This window comes from Dermochelys coriacea, chromosome 14, assembly GCF_009764565.3.
Source record: "Dermochelys coriacea isolate rDerCor1 chromosome 14, rDerCor1.pri.v4, whole genome shotgun sequence".
Lineage (NCBI taxonomy): Eukaryota > Metazoa > Chordata > Testudines > Dermochelyidae > Dermochelys > Dermochelys coriacea.
Genome location: NC_050081.1, coordinates 37,384,949 through 37,402,355, shown reverse-complemented (window position 1 = coordinate 37,402,355; position 17,407 = coordinate 37,384,949). Strand labels below are relative to the sequence as shown.

The 17,407-nt window shown below is 46.6% G+C and overlaps 1 protein-coding gene across 1 annotated transcript; it reads right to left on the bottom strand.

The window, feature by feature from the left end:
* Window positions 1–1,668: 1,668 nt before the first annotated feature.
* Window positions 1,669–11,689, bottom strand: LOC119842657 (killer cell lectin-like receptor subfamily F member 1). Its single transcript, XM_043497090.1, has 6 exons — window positions 11,432–11,689; window positions 10,236–10,334; window positions 5,873–6,043; window positions 5,027–5,184; window positions 3,493–3,605; window positions 1,669–2,004 (listed from the first exon to the last, which is right to left on the bottom strand). Exons 1-6 carry the CDS (start codon window positions 11,514–11,516, stop codon window positions 1,881–1,883), a joined length of 750 nt encoding a protein of 249 aa, XP_043353025.1. The 5' UTR covers window positions 11,517–11,689; the 3' UTR covers window positions 1,669–1,880.
* Window positions 11,690–17,407: the final 5,718 nt, after the last annotated feature.

The following is a 17,407-nucleotide window of genomic DNA, read 5'->3' as shown; positions in this document are numbered from 1 at the left end:
TGTGGTTTTGTTCTGTCTTCTTCCCTGCATTCACTTCAGCGTCTCCTCGATGCCAGCAGGGCTGTGTCCAGGTGGAAGGAAGAAACGGGGATTTTCTAGCAGCTGGCCAACTAATTTGGTGCGGGGAGGAGTCTGAGTTGCCTCATCAACAGCAGAAGCAGCCAGCACCACCCAGCCTTCCCCTCCTCACCTGGGGTGGAATCTGGAGCGTGGGATGGTTCAGAGCAGCCCTTAGCAATGGACTTGGAAGTGGCTTAGGTGACAGGGCAGGGGTGGGAGGAGAAATAGATGTTAAAGATAGTCACTGTAGTAACGAGGGCTCTGTATTAAGTACATTAGATTAAAAAAAAATAGAGATTTAGGTTAGACCTTTAGGAAAATCTTTCTAACTGTCAGGGTAATTAACCACTGGAATGAATTACGTAGGGAGGTTGTGGAGTTTCTATCATTGGAGGTTTTTAAGAACAATTTGAACAAACACCTGTCAGGGATGGTCTAGATAATACTTAGTCCTGCCTCAGTGCAGGAGACTGGACTAGATGCTCTATCGAGGTCCCTTCCAGTCCTATATTTCTGTGATTCTATCTCTGCTTCCATTTCCCCCTCCACCCCTACAATAATGGTGATCACTTGCCTTGTGTAAAGCACCAAGATCTGCACAAGAAGGGCGCTACATGCTAAGGATGATGGTTATTGGGGTTTGTCACAGATCCACATGCCCAGCGCTTTAGAACAGTCCCTGGGAGGACTCCTTGGGTGCCAGACTCCCTTAGGGTCTCACTCGGTCACCAGGGTCAGCCCTTTGGCTTCACCACCTCCTTGAACTGAACCTCGAAGTCTCCAGCACCTCTGCTTCATGCTGTGAGCTCCCTTCAGTGAGGCCACCTGAGATGGGCATCTGAGGGAGACTTGTATCCCCAAAACGAGCCATGCACCCCTCCTTCAGCATCTGCCATGACTCCCAGCCAGAGTGGTAAAAGCAGGAGGGTTTATTAGCTATCTGGAACACAGTGTAGAGAGTCCTTGGTTAACATAGAGAAAATAAAGTTGCAGCAAGGTCCATTCTGGTTGTCTAAGAGCCCCAGCCAAGTGGTATGTCTTCCCCCCTCAGCTCCCACTCTGTCCTCTTTGGTGAATTTCTCAGGACAGTCCCACCGGGCCCCTTCTCAGTCCTTTGTTGTCCAGCTGCTCAAACACAGCTGGCTTCCTGCGGAGAGGTGGGCCATCCATGGTCCTGGGGGTTGGCTTTGCCATTGTCTTCATGGACTTCCAATCACATGGGCCTCACACTCGAGACAGGCGTCAGCATAGACAGGCGTCAGCCTGCATAGTAGCCTGCCTGAGAGTAACCAGCCTTTTTCTACCTCCTAGGTGATGATGCAGCATACAGGGGAAACTCAGGCACGCACAGGAGTCATACAAAAATATTACAGAAAATTCTCACTGTCACAGGGGTAAGCTGGACCTTTCAGAGGACTGGGAGTAGGATGACCAGATAACAAGTGTGAAAAATCGGGAAAGGGGGTGGGGAGTAATAGGTAGGGTAATCAGATGTCCCGTTTTTAAAGGGACAGTCCCATTTTGGGGGACTTTTTCTTATATAGGAGCCTATTACCCCCTACCTCCTGTCCTGTTTTTTCACAGTTGCTGTCTGGTCACCTAGTAATAGGTGCCTATATAAGAAAAAGCCCCAGATATTAAGACTGTCTCTATAAAATCGGGACATCTGATCACCCTAACTATGAGAAGCATGTAGCTCTCTTCTGTCAGCTTTTTACCGCTGGCCTTTGTTATGCAGGAGGTCAGAGTAGACAATCAGAATGGCCTTTCTATCTAGGAATCTATTATTTCTAAGGATACTGCCTCCCTACTGTCATTGCTTAGATCAGGGCGGCTTCTTTCTGACAAATCCACTTAAATTCAGCACTGCACATTTCCGAACGCATCTGATTCCCCTTTATCACCCCACAGCTGTTTCTCACAGCTGGACCAGATACCAGAAACCTGTGGAACAAAGGGGAGGTGGGAAATAATCCGTGTTAGTGTCTAGACTTCTCAAACAAAGATCCAGAGAAGAGTCTCTTTGTATTAAATCTAATGGTAGGTATTCCATTATCTCTGCCTTTTCCCCTGCAAGGTTATAAATGTCCCAAACCTCCCACCACCTCTGGTCTCCATGTGGGCTATTGGGGACTGAACTCGCCACTCTAGCCTAGAGGCGGCGATGGGAAAGCATGTGTTGGAAGAAAGCTTGCCAGGCTCTCTGCTGAGTATGGCTCTTTGTCTCTTCCTAGTCAGTGGCTGGGCCACAAAAGTGCCTAAAGTCCAGTCCTTTCTCTCAAGCAGTCGTGTGCATGCTTTGAGACCCGGTGGTCCCATGATCAGCCTGAGAATCAAGGGGAAGTTGCCTCCCTAATAACATTCAGAATCACCTTTAATTCCTGAGAGGAGGGGACTTTACTTATTGTTAGAAGAAGCCGGAAAATTGAATTTCCATTCCATGGGATATTCCAAAAATATCAGGAGGTTTGGTGGTGGGTTTTTTTTGCTGCTGTTCTCAATCAGAACAAAACATTGACATTTACAGCAAAATGAGGTTTCCAAAAATTTCGTTTTGGAAACATCTAAACGGACATTATCAAAATGTTTCAATCAGGTCAAAATCTTTCAACTTTTATGTTGTCATGTAATATACAATGTAATCAAATGGATGCCGCTGAAATAAACGGTTGCGATCATTTTCCATCAAAAATTGAGAAAAACCGATACAGTCACAGGCAACGTGTCAATTTCATGGAATCGGTGTTTTCTGAGACCTGGTTTTCATCTAAAAACTGCAGTCGACCTAGCTACATCTCTCAAGGCTGTGAAATATGTTGCATCCTGTGCGACGTCGTTAGGTTGACCTAATCCCTGGCTGTAGATGCAGCTGGGTTGGTGGAAGAACGCCTCCATCAACCCAGCTGCTGCCTCTCGGAGAGGTGGACTAGTTACAGCAATGGGAAAATCCCCTTCCGTCGATGTAGGAAGGGCCCAAAGTTTGGTGCTACAGTGTCACACCTGCTGCACTGTAGCCGCTGTAGTGTAGACGTTCCTAGAGGGAAAGCTGTTCCGTTGGGAATTGTTTCCACTGGCTCTCTGTATTATGTGTGTTCTAGTAATGTTTAGAGGCCCCAACCAATATCAGGACTCCATTGTGCTGGGCATTTTATCTATACACTTAGCAAGAGACAGTTCTTGCTTCCAGAGGCCTGCAATCTAAATACACAAAGTAGCCAAAGAATAATTATTCCTTATGACAGGTGGGAAGTGGAGGCCCAGAGAGTTTAAGTGACTCGGCCGAGGTCACGCAGGGGGTGTGTTCGTAAATCCAGGTTGCCTGAGTCCCAGTTCAAGGCCAGCCTTTCTCACCGACTCGGCAAACATCCAAAGTTACTTAATAATAAACTTTCCTCAAGACACATGAAATATTTAACAGCAAGAAACACTCACAGATTTTGGTTTAAGATGGAGCCGTCCACCCAGGTCCATTGCTCTTCGGGTGATGTAACATTAAGCCCAATCCAAACGGGATATTTCCCTTGTGTGACATTCTGTATGAACTCCTGTGGAGAAAAACAGGAGTGTGAATTTAGCCTGGGGGAAAAGCAATCATTACAAATTTCAGAGTAGCAGCAGTGTTAGTCTGTATTCTCAAAAAGAGAAGGAGTACTTGTGGCACTTTAGAGACTAACAAATTTATTTGAGCATAAGCTTTCGTGAGCCACAAGTAATCATTACAAAGGACACCAGAGAACTTAATCCACAATCTCCAAAGACAGGTTTCAGAGTTGCAGCCGTGTTCTTCTGTATTCACAAAAAGAAAAGGAGTACTTGTGCCACCTTAGAGACTAACAAATTTATTTGAGCATAAACTTTCGTGAGCTACAGCTCACTTCATGAGGCCTTCAGTTGGACCCAAAACAAGCAAGGGAATTTTTTTTTCTATAGAACTGGCATATAACATTTGTTAGGACACTATACTGCTAGGTCTCAAAATTTAATTGTAAACAGGGAATCATCATTGAGCAGGTGTGTTTCCAATGGCATCCCACAGGGACTGGTTCTTGGCCTTAAACTATTGGAACATTTTTACCAAGGACCTGGAAGAAAAAATAAAATCATCACTGATAAAGTTTACAGCAGACACAACAATTGGGGGCGCGGTAAATAATGAAGAGGAGAGGTCAAGCATACAGAGTGATATGGATTTCTTGGTAAACTGGGGGCAAGCCAACAATATGTGTTTTTAATAGAACTAAATGGAAATGAATATAGCTAAGAACAAAGAATGCAGGATGGGGCCTCTACCCTGGGAAGCCGTGACGCTGAAAAAGATTTAAAGGTCATGGTGGATAATCAGCTGAACTTGAGTTCCTAGTGGGACGCTGTGACCAAAAAAGCTAATGTGATCCTGGGATGCTTAAACAGGGGAATATTGAATGGAGTAGAGAGATTATTTTCTCTCTCAATTTGGCCCTGGTGTGACCACTGCTGGAATCCTGTGTCCAGTTCTAGTGCCCACAGTTCAGGAAGGATGTTGTTAAATTGCAGAGGGGTCAGAGACGAGCCATGAGAATGATTAAAGGATTTGAAAACCTACCTTAGAATGATAGACTTAAGGAGCTCAATCTATTTAGTTTAGCAAAGAGAAGGTTAAGGGATGATGTAATCATAGTCTGTAAGTACCTACATGAGAAACAGATATTTCATAATGGGCTCTTCAATCTAGCAGACAAAGGTGGAACATGATCCAATGGCTGCAAGTTGAAGCCAGACAAACTCACACTGGAAATAAGGTGTAAATTTTTAAGAGTGAGGGTAATTAACCATTGGAACAATTTACCAAGGGTCATTGTAGATTCCCAGTCACTGACAATTTTTCAGTCCAGATTTAAAACAAGAGGCATTTTTCACATGCCTGAGCAACATAGCTAGGTTGATCTAAATTTTAGGTGTAGTTTGCACACTTTATTTTTCATATTACCATCTCATCCTGGTCCTGGATCACCAGGATGTGAGACCTCTTCCTTGGACAGTCATCACGGCTCCCATTCCAGTCTTTATTCCCTTTAGAGAACCAGTAGCACTTTCCTCTGTGTGACAGCCAGTTCATGGGGCAGAGTTTGCACTCAGAGCCTCCACCTGGGGGAAAAGGACATGGCATTAACGGGGCTGAAGACACTTCATGGTTCAACACTTTCCATGCAGAGGGTTTAGGCACTTGACTGCGAGTCAGGTGATCTGGCTTCAATTCCCAGCTCTGCCACACACTCTACTGTGTGACCTGGGAAAAGTCACAGCAACCTTCTGTGCCTCAGTTTCCCCACCTGTCATATAGGGATAATACTACTTTGTTCATCTGTCTTGTAAGTTCTTTGGGGCAGGAACTGTCTCATTGTGCGTCTGTGCATGCCCGGCACAGTGGGGCCATGCTCTCAGCTGGGGCAGGGACTGTCTCTCGCTGGGTGTGGCTAGACACCTGATGTCCCTTCATGCCATGTCCTAGCACAGCCTCTGCCTTCTTTCTCACTCTGTTCTAGCCCATCCCTTCCCCTCTCGCTCTCCTGTGCTTTCCCCCACTGTGGTACTGCATATACTGAGAGCTACCCTGACTGGCCAGTTGGTGTCACTGCTGCTCCCCACAGTCCCATCTGAAAAGGCTTGTGGTTAACAGCACTCCTGGTACCCAGTGCAGAGAAGCTCTGGAGGATGGGTGGGTGGTGGCACATGTGGGCCCAGTAGCAGGAAGGAGGAGCTCTGATAGATGCACTAGAGCAACCTAACGGGCTAGACAGGCGCACAGCTCAAGCATGGAAGGAGTTGAGGTTACCTGCTCTGCTGTGTGTTCGCAGATCACACAGATTCTGTCTCAGGTGAGCGAGGACGTCCTCTGGGCTGCTGCTGCCTTCTGCGCTGTTTAAGCGTCTCTGCCCAGAATCACTGTCCGCAGGGCTGTTTAGGGGTGTTCCGGTCTGTCCTTTGTGAGAGCCGCACTGGAAAACTTCACCACACAGCATCCGTGTGAATAGAGGTTAGAGACTTGCCCGGCATGTGTGTATAATAAAGCCCTGAATAATATGGATCCCAGGCAGTCACTTTGGAGAAAGAAACTGAACTATTAAAAAATCCAGAGGCAAACTCTATTATGTTCCTACAGTATTTAAACACAAAAGTGAAACAAGCATGTATCAATGTTTACATCCCCCTTTCCTATTAGATGTAGTAATCTCTTAGGCACTTTCACATTTCTCTCACCTGCTTTTGTCTATTTTCAGCTGGCCCTGTAGTAGTTTTATTTTGAATGATTTCCCCCGGGCTCAATGTGCCTCTGCCTCATTAGTTTCTTACTTCAGCCTCAGCATCTTTGCTTATGTTATCAGTAGAACTGGTCAAAAAAAACCTGACGGAACAGGATTCCGGGGGGAAATGCAGTTTCATCAACATGGAAACATTTTGCAGGAATTTGTCTGTTTCAGTGACATTTTTGATGAGGAAAAAATCTAAAGGAATTGTTTTGACATCCTCATTTTGTTTCAAAATGTTTCAATAAGGTAAAAAAACCATTTTGTTTTGACTTTATCGTTTTGATTCATTTCATTCCAACTTTTATGTTGTAGTAAATATTCATTTTCATATATTACATTTTATGTTTAATATTCAGTGTATTGTATCTGTTGTTATTATTATAATGTTTCAACAAAATCAAACTGACTTGATAGTTCCCAGCCAAAAAAAATTGGAATTTTTATCCAGTGGGAAATTTTGGCTTTTCATTCCAATTTAGAATGAATACAAATTTCAAATTGTCAGAATTTCCCACAGAACCAAAATTCCAATTTCCAGCCAACTCTAATTATCAGTGGTAGCAGCCCAGTTCCGGGAATATGGCCTATTATGTCAATTTGTTCGTCCATAGCTAGTGGGGTCTCTAGCATTCAGCATAAGAACATTGTAAAGACTTAAGGCAGTTTTCCCCAAAAGTGGGAGGCATGGACAGACTACTGAGCTGTTCTCCAGAGCTTCTTCTAAGCCAGTCTCTAGCTATTATCATTGTGGGGGGAACCCTAAAAACGTTGACCGAAGTGTAACTGATCCAGCAACTTCTGCCTGAGTCTGCAGAGAACCTGAAACAATAGCCCTGATATATGAACTGCCCATCCATTTTAACAGATGCTGACTTACAGTCTATGAGTCTCAGGCCAGAACGGACCATCATGATCATCTAGTCTGGCCTCCTGCACATTGCAGGCCACAGAATTTGTATACTAATTATTTTTATTTGGGCATAAACTTTTGTGGGCTAAAACCCAAGCCTATGCCCAAATAAATTTGTTATTTTCTAAGGTGACACAAGGACTTCTCATTGTTTTTGCTGATACGGACTAACACAGCTACCACTCTGAAACCTATATTAATTATGATATTTTAAATGTCAACATTGTTAGCTATTTCACTGTGCAACATGGCATGTGAGAAAGGAGAAGGAAGATCATATTTCGAAGAGACTCCAGCCGATAGGACCAGAAGCAGGGACTGCTGCAGTGAGGGGAGGAGAATAACTGGGGAATAGCAGGCTAGAAATGGGGAATAAGAGGCTAGGTGGCAGTTACAGTGGATCATAAATGGAATATGAGTCAACAATGTGATGCAGTTGGAAAAAAGGCTACTATCATTCTGGGGTGTATTAACAGGAGTATCGTATGTACAATACAGGAGGTGATTGTCCTGCTCTACTCAGCACTGGTGAGGCCTCACCTGGAAGACTGTGTCCAATTCTGGGTGCCACACTTTAGGGGACATATAGACAAATTGGAGAGAGCCCAGAGGAGAGCAACAAAAACGATCAACGATTTAGAAAATCTGACCTAAGAGGTAAGGCTAAAAAACCTGGCCCGGCTTAACCTTGAGAAAAGCAGACTGAGCAGGGACCTGACAACAGTCTTCCAATCTGTTCAGGACTGTTATAAAGAGGAGGGTGATCAATTGTTCTCGATGTCCGCTGAAGGCAGGATGAGAAGTAACGGACTGAATCTGTAGCAAGGGCAATTCAGGTTCAATATTAGGAAGAACTTTCGAACTGTAAGAGAAGTTGAACTCTGGAACAGGCTTCCAAGAGAGGTTGTGGAGTCCTCATCACTGGAGGTGTTTAAGGACAGGTTGGACAAACGCCTGTCAGGGATGGCCTAGGGGTATTTGGTCCTGCCTCATTGCAGAGGGCTGGACTTGATGACGCTTATTCCCCAGTTTGTAGCTGTGCATTTGATTTTTTTTTCTTCCTAAGTATAGCAATGTGCACTTGTCTTTATTGAATTTCATCATCTCAATGTCAGACCAATTCTCCAATTGGTCAAGGTTGTTTTGAATTCTGATCCTGTCCTCCAAAGTGCATACTCTCCATTCCACTGTCCAAAGTCACTAATTACTTCTGAAAAGTGTGGTCTTGACTCTCACAGGGGAGGAAAAACACTCTTCACAATGTAGAAAAATGAGATTATAAATCGAGCTGGTCGAAAATGTTCTTTTTTATTAAAAATTTCAAAAATATAAAAACTCTCTGTTTTCACACTAGACATATTTTGTTGTATAAAATTTGTCCTGTTTTTTGAAAACCACAGAGCCTCAGAACCAAAGACACAACAGGAGAGTATCAAAAATTGACATGCACATTCATCGATATCAAGGAGTCGGACTAAAAACACCTTGTGCCAACATATTACAACCTGCGCCAATCAAAATCTACACAGTGGGAAACCAGAAACTGAAATAATTTTGACAAATGGAAAAAAGCCCAATCATATTTTCACAAACAGAACAAAGCACTGAAAACATTTCAGTGAAAATGTTTGTACAACTGACAAGTTGTCAGAACCAAAATATTGTTTCCAGATATACAAGATTTTTTTTTAATGAAAAAAATGGTTCACAAAATTTTGACCAGCTTTAATTGTAAATGGTCTAACGGTCAAGAGAACCCAGCAGCAGTGATACTTTTAGCTTGTTTTTATTTTTTTAAATTGACTAGATTTAAAGGTGATTGTCTCTTTAAGGACCCTAATCAGGAAACCACTCAAGCACATCCTTAATTTCAGAAACATATGCAGGTGTTTACCTGAACTGGGGCCTACCCATTTCCTGCTCAGCGACCATTTCTCCGTGATGTTACTAGCGATGTGGTATCTGAATATAGGACAGCAGCAAACTGTAACCCATGATGAACCAGTGAGCACTTGTTGGTAGTAAAAACAGGCCACATAGGACTAATCTCCTTGCTTTTACCTGCTAAATTACTTTGCAAAATAGCAACAATTACATTATTTTCCTAATGTTACTCTTTCCATGTAAGCAATAGTTGTCATTGGCACAGGGATTATAAATATTAGAGATTATGTTATGTGGACCAGGGAATCTGTAATCCCCGGTTCCCGCAGCTTCAATTGGCCGGGAACGGCAAACTGCGGCCACTGGGAGTTGCGGGCAGCTGGGCCTGCAGACGGTCAATGTAAACAAACTGCCTCGCGGTCTGCCAGTGGATTACCCTGATGGGCCATGTGTGGGCTGCAGGTTGCCCACCACTGGTCCACACTGTGGTGCACAGCTACATGTATCAGGGAAAGGTTCTGGCAGGGAGGAGGCAGTGGGGTGAGACTCGGTAGCAGGGAATTGCCAGAGACTTTCCCCACTGATGGAGTCTTTCCCTGCCACGGGTAAAGGCTCCACAGCAGGGAGCTGCCGGAGCCTTTCACCGCTCACTTCCCATTGCCAGAGTCTTTCCCCACTTCTGAAGCTTCCCCTTTGGTGGCGAAAGACTCTGGCAGTGGGACACTACACAGAATTGTAAAACAGAATTGTAGATGGGGGAGACACTGCTTGGGTGAGTAGAGAGCTATATTTGTAGAGTGCATACCTGAGTACGTACCCACAGGGTTCAGTGTGTCTTAACCCTATTTGCCTAAGCAGTGCCTCACCATCTACACTGCTATTTACACCCAAGTTAGGGGGGGCATGTGGTATATGTACTCTACACACCGCCGAAAAGAGTGTGCAGTATAGATGGACCTTCACAGGTGGACTGCGCCATGGAAAAGTTTGAGAATCCCCGGTCGATTAATAGAAAATAGTTACCATGAATTACTAAGGCATAAGAAACTTCACAACCCCCATATTTACAAAACAGACAGGATCCAGACACTTACCGAGGATAGTCAGAATGATCACGGCTAATGTCAGAATGATGCAAAGAGCCCCCAAAATCCCTAGCATGCATTTAAAGCACTGGGAACTCAAAGGAGAATCTGTAAAAAATGCAAAGTTTGGTAAGACGGCTTCAACCTTATCTTTGTCTTTTAAAATATGGTCTCACGTTATATCATTAGGCATCGTTAGTCAGATAATATCCATAATGCAATACAAACTGATATTTCTAATGCAACCCTACATGCAGTAATTTACAGTACAGTTGCATAGCCAGTCTTGGCTTGATTTTTTTTTTTTAAAGCCTCAGTGAAATCTACTAAAGTCAAGTGAAGAAAATGCTGCGGCAATTTTTCAAGTTATGAGTGAAGATTTTCAAAAGTGACAAGTGATTCTGGGTGCTCAAATTTAGAGCCCTTAAAGGGGCTTGATTTTCAGAAAGCACTGAGCATCCACCCTCTGAACCCTCTGCAGATTATCAAGCTCCTTCTTGAATTGTAGATATCAGAACTGGACACAGTATTCTAGCAGCAGTCACATCACTGCCAAATACAGAGGTAAAAAAAATCTCTACTCCTACTCAATATTCTCCTGTTTATGGATCCAAGAATCACCTTCACGGTCGGTTGCAGCCCCACACTGGGAGCTCCTGTTCAGCTGGTTGGGAATTTGTCAACAAAACTGTTTTTGTTGGAAAATGCCGATTCATCAAAACGTCTCATGGAAGCGTATCTGTTCCATCAAAGTTTGCTCAGGTTCAGAGGTGGTTATGTCATTTCCCCTGGGATGTGGGGGAGTCAGGCTCAAGTTCCTGCTATATCAAAGGATCTTATTTTTGTTCTGCTGCAGAATTAAAACAAATGTCGAGACCACTACATTTTTCAAAAAAATGGAATTCCTGTTGTGCAGTCAGCCCTAAAAATAAACAGCTTTGAAAACCAGAGCCTATGGGAACTGAATGTCCAAATCCCATTTATTTTGATTCAATTTGGGTGTCCAAATCTCTTAGGCAGCATTACAAATCTCAATCGTAAAGTGCAAAATACCCCTTTCTGAACAGGAACAGGGAATGTCTGGTCACGGGGTCAAAGAAAAGCCTGTCTGATATTCATCAGAATAATGGCGCTCTGCACTTATGCTCTTCACTCATTCTCTCCTTGTGACATGCTCATGAAGTATAACTTTCTAACTTCCGTACCTTGGATCCTCCCTGGTGACAGGCGGGTGCTGGTTTTCTCCTGCGGTCGGAGGTTTAATACCGTGTAACCTTTTTCATCCTGCATCTTCCAGGCTTGCCCAGAAAACGACGAGAAGAGAAGAAACAAATGACCCTCCACAGACTCACCCTATCTGACTGAGGCTCAAGGCTGCAGAGGAAGTGCTAGCCCCATCTCGAGCTGTCAAACCACAAAGCTGACGCAGATGCAAGAGGCCGGCTAGCCTGCTAGCGAGCTGCACGGCTTGGCACTTTGAAAGGGCAAGAGGATTAGAGCGTGGGTCAGAACATAACCCTAAGTGAGGGAACCTGTAAAGGGAGTAATCACAGGGCAAAACTGGACCTGATGCCCTGAAATAAGTCACAGGGAAGTTGCAAGCTGCAGGCAGGACCGAGAACAGCCAAGGCACTGTGGGGCTATACTTGAATCTGTGCCCATGCCCTGCTGTGCCTCTCAGCAATAAGAAACACATCTCTAAACATGCAATAAACAACATCATGGGCCCAATCCCCTGGTGCTGTAAGCTGGTATAGCTCTTCTGAAGTCAATAAAGCATCACTGATTCACACCAGCTGGGATCTGGCCCCATTGAGTACAGTGGAGCTACGGCCAATTGACACCAGCTGGGGGATCTGGCCCCATTGAGTTCAATGGAGCTACGGCCGATTCACATCAGCTTGGGGATCTGGCCCCCAAAAATGTTGGTTTGAAAACACAGTGATCATAGAATATCAGGGTTGGAAGGACCTCAGGAGGTCATCTAGTCCAACCCCCTGCTCAAAGCAGGACCAATCCCCAATATTTGCCCTAGATCCCTAAATGGACCCCTCAAGGATTGAACTCACAACCCTGGGTTTAGCAGGCCAACATTCAAATCACTGAGCTATCCCCCCACTGATGAATGTGACCCTGTTAGACCCAAATCTTGCAAACACGGAAGCATTTGCTGAGCACAGGTAAGTTGTTTGCCGTGACTGGTTGGACTGTGAGCTCTTCAGGGCTGTCTTTTACTGATGTTTCTTTAGACAGCACCCAGCACAATGGAGCCATATTATGACGGGCCTGGGGCCTGGCATTATGGGCCTGGTAGAACTGTGCTGCCATAATACATATAAAAATAATAGCCAAATGGGAGTCAGTAGGGCTAGTTCTGTGCGTAAAGTTAGCCACGTGCATAAATGTTTGCAGGACTGGGGCCTCTTAAGGAACGTTGCATTTACTGCAATTGCTTGGTGGATTTTAAAAGATCGGTATGATTCCCGGACACGACCTATCGTGCCAAAGTTTGTTTTGGATGGGGAAGACCTTGTTAAATGTCTGATCTATCTTTCGAATGTTGTATTAGTCACCTGACCGCTGGCTACATGCATTGGGTGAGATTTTCAAAGTTGCCTAGAATGTGCTTAAAACCCTTCATGAGTTTGAATATTGCAACCATAATGTTCAGGTAACGCGTCCGTGCAGGGCTGTATCTGGGGCGAGCAGGGCGGCCACCCAGGGCACAAAGCCGCAAGGATGGAAAATTGGGGTGGAAAAATGGTAGGAGCGCAAATATGCTTGTTTGCCCCGGGTGCTAAAATGCCAAGTTACAGCTCTGCTTCCGCGTTGGTCGGGACGGAGGGGCCTGGCAGAGCTGTGCGTGCAAGAGAAGCCCAGGGCTGGGGTAGCAGGAGACTGTGGGTTACAACTGAGGGTCACTGACAGAGCTTGGTGTGGAGGGAATCCCAGGGCGGGAGTAGTAGGGGGTTGTGGGCTGGGATTGCGGGGCACCAGCAGACCTGGGGGGCAGGTGGGGGTGAGCCCAGGACGGAGATAGCATGGGGGAGGGGCTGTGGGTCAGGAGTACCTAACAGATTTAGATACTTTTGAAAATCCCACTAGGCCCCTCTCACCATCTTTAGGTGCCTAACCCCCTTTGGAAATCTGCCCCCTCCATCCCGTTGACTTGCAATGAACCGCAGGCTCCTGGCTGACTTTGGAAAAGGGGAGCATGGCTCCGAAATGGCTTGGGCAGTGTCTTGTGAACCTTTTACCCAAGAGAAGCCCCTTTGCCCCTGTGAGCACCACAGCATGACGAGAATTCGAGTTCCCGCAGGGAGGAAACACGGGGTGGGTGCAGGACGTGGTCGCTCTGTTGCTGAGGCTCCTGTGACAAAGTTTCCAGTAGGTTCTGCGGGGACGGCCAATAAATACCAGGCCTAGAACTGCGGGACGTGAGGCTGTTCCAAAAAGAATCTCGTTTCAACACTTTGTACGGCGAGTGACACTGGGTCGCTCCTCTGGACGGAGCGTGGTGCATCCCTCGTGTGCCCTCCCCTCTGCTTCAGGGACTCCCTGCAACTCTCCCCCATTCTCTGAGTGCCCCCCATTCCCTCCTCCCCCATACTCTATGCACCCTCCTGCCTTCTGCTAAGGGGTCTCCTCCGGGTCACACAGGGACTCTGTGTTCTCCCTCATTCCCTCCCACACCCCATCCAGTGCTGTGTATGCCCCACCCTTCCATCTATTCTCCAGCATCCCCAATTTTCCTCCCCTTGCCAGGGGCTCTGCATGCCACCCAACCCTCCAGGCCAGATGCTGTGAACGCCCTTCATTCCCCCTTCTCTCCGATAGAAGGGCCCCCTGCTCCCCCCATGCCAGGCATTCTGTGTACACTCTTTTCCCCACCATTGTTATTTCTTGGCCAACAGTCACCATTTGTCCTGCAGGTCATTGCCTTGCATGAGGCTAGAAGTGGAGAATTTGGTGCCAAACTGCCCAGAAACACTTATTGATTTGGTTTTGGTCTTAAATTTCATTCAAAACCAGCTAAGCAATCATACCATTGTCGTCTACCCCAGCCCTTGAAATCAAGGAAATGAATAGTTAAGGACCCTGCCAATCCTAACTTGCCCGCATAACAGAAATGTTGCTGTTACACAGAACAGAGAAATGCATATTGCATCGCAACACCCTTAACTCTGACCCCTGGATTTGCATTTTTCCCCCAGGGATTTTTGTGATCTCTATTTCGGTATCTTGTGTTTATTCCAATTTAAAGGAAAATATAAAAACTTGGCTAGACAGGCTCCAGGGACCCGGCCCCAGAGAGCTGACAGTCTAAGAGACAACAGATGGATACAGATAGACAGGGGAGCACAAGGAAACAGTGACACAAGAGTGGTCAGCATGCTCAGCCGTGGTCACAGCACACCAGCAGACTGACCGTTGTCAAGTTTGCTGCGGGTATCACAGCAGAAGAGAGTTTGGAGGAGAGACTTGAAGGTGGATAATGAGTTCATTTTGCAGATTTTTACAGGAAGGTCTTCTAGGGCTTTGTTTGTTAAAAGAAGAGGGGCTGGGTGCTGAAGCAGCTGATGATGGTGTCATCTGAAAACGTGAGCTAGTACGTACCGGACGTGTGAGGTCACGCCTTGCATGCCACGCGCAGAGGAGGTGTCAGGGCTAAGCGCTGAGCTCCTCCCAAAGGCAGGAGAAAGCTTCAAGGGGTTTGTTTGAAAATGCAACAAGTGGGCAACAGAGGATCAGAGGCGGAAGTTTTGCAACATCCCAAATGGGGCACAGGTTGAGAAATATGAGGGTCTCTGTGACGCCCCCAGTGCCCAAAGCTAAGGGGCAGGAGGGAAGCCAGTCGTCCCCTCAAAGCCAGCCAGCCAAAGAGCTCCTGGATGTTTCTTTCTCAGCTGGGCAGCCAATGACCAGGAACTGTTGGCTGCAAACACCCAGCGCTGCACAAACCGTAAAGAAGGGAAAAGCCCTGGGATGCAGGTGAGAACTGATTTACTGTGGGTATGTGGATGGTAGTGTGGCTGTTTGGGGATGGAGATTAGATGGGTAGGGATTTGTGTGTGTTAGTTTATGTGGCTATTTTCAGATGGAGATCAGGGGTGTGTGTGGAGGGTAGTGTAGCTATTTGGGGATTGAGATCAGGGGTGTGTGTGTGTGTGGAGGGTAGTGTAGCTATTTGGGGATGGAGATCATGTGTGTGGAAGGTAGTGTAGGTATTTGGGGATGGAGATCGGGTGTGTGTGTGGGAGAAGCTAGGGAGTCGATTGTTATAAGAACCCCTCCTGCTATCCACCCCCACTGTATTCTTCTGGTCACATGTAGTTTTCATGTTCCTCCCTCCCTCATTTCACTCCCTTCCTCCCCTGTGTCCCTCTGATAGTCTCGGTATGGGAGCCTCATTTCCCACCCCTCCAAGGGATGCAGCAAATTGGCAGGAACCTGCAAGGATTAAACTTTTTCCAGGATGAAGCCCTGGGAAAAGGACCATAACGAGCCATCCTGCCTTGGTCTCTAGACCAGAGGTTCTCAAACCGGGGGGTGCAGAACGTATGGAGGGGGAGGGCGAGAGAAGCTTTGCAGTGGTGGCGGGGGGGGGGGGGAGAATATCGCACACGTGTTATCCACAGCAGAGAATAACTAGCAAAGCTGATTCCTCCAGACCCGTCAGCTCCTCCAAGGGTGCTGTGCGTGTGACTGTCGAGGGCGCTGTGCACTGGAGGGATTTCTGCTCCATATGTAGAGCGTTATACACTGTCCCGGCCGTCTGGACATTAATCCCTTTGCTGCAATGCAGCCGTGTGCCCATTTGACTCGAGGCATGGACCAGCTGCAGGTTGGCATTTGCTTTTGTTACAACAGCTCGTTGGCTCTGTTTCAATCAACGCCTTGGTGGGTTGAATATTTTGGGAGAGCTGCATGTTGGGTTTTTTTTAATCGGTATATGTACATGTGTGGCAGGGGGACATAAACTACTCCAGCCACACAGAATGGGGGTGGGGGCGATCACATAATTTGAGAGCTTTCAGAGTAGCAGGCGTGTTAGTCTGTATCCACAAAAAGAAAAGGAGGAGCATCGCTTCATCAGATGCATTCAGTGGAAAATACAGTGGAGAGATTTATATACACAGAGAACATGAAACAATGGGTGTTACCATACACACTGTAATGAGAGTGATCACTTAAGATGGGCTGTTACCAGCAGGAAGCAGGGGGGGGAGGGAAGGGGGGAAACCTTTTGTAGTGATAATCAAGGTGGGCCATTTCCAGCAGTTGACAAGAACATGGGGGGGGGGGGAAAGAGAATAAACATGGGGAAATAGTTTTACTTTGTGTAATGACCCATCCACTCCCAGTCTCTATTCAAGCCTAAGTTAATTGTATCCAGTTTGCAACTTAATTCCAATTCAGCAGTCTCTCGTTGGAGTCTGTTTTTGAAGCTTTTTTGTTGAAGGATAGCCACTCTTAGATCAGTAATTGAGTGACCAGAGAGATTGAAGTGTTCTCCGACTGGTTTTTGAATGTTATAATTCTTGACGTCTGATTTGTGTCCATTTATTCTTTTACGTAGAGACTCTAAAATTTGAGAACCGCTCTTCTCGCTGGGATCTTCGGGGGGAGGGGGTCCCCTCTAACTCCACACAGTCCTCGCTGTTGTGTCTGCTGCTTGCTACAAGCTGAGGAAGGGGATTATCGGGATGAACCGAGCTACTGAGGCCGAGCTGGGCGTGTGCATGAAGTCACCCTCTTTCCTGGGGTGTCGCGGAGCTGGAGGGCAGGGGACTGTGGGCCTGGCAGAGCTCTAGGGTGGGGTGGGGTGGGGCAGGACGAGACCGAGGTTGGGATAGCGGCGGGGGAGGGGGCCGTGCTATGGGTAAAGTTACCATATTCCAACAATCAACGAAGAGGATGGGGGAGCCCCTCCCTAGCCCTGCCCCCATCCACTTCCCGCCCCCCTCAGAACTCCCAACACCCCCTGCTCCTTGTCCCCTGATCACCCCCTCCCGGACTCCAGCCCCTAACTGCCCCACAGGACCCCACCCCCTATCTAAGCCTCCCTTCTCCTTGCCCCCTGACTGTCTCCTCCTAAGACCCCCCCACCCTAACTGCCCCCCTAGAATCCTACCCCCTACCTGTCCCCTGAGTGCCCCGACCCTTATCCACACCCCCAC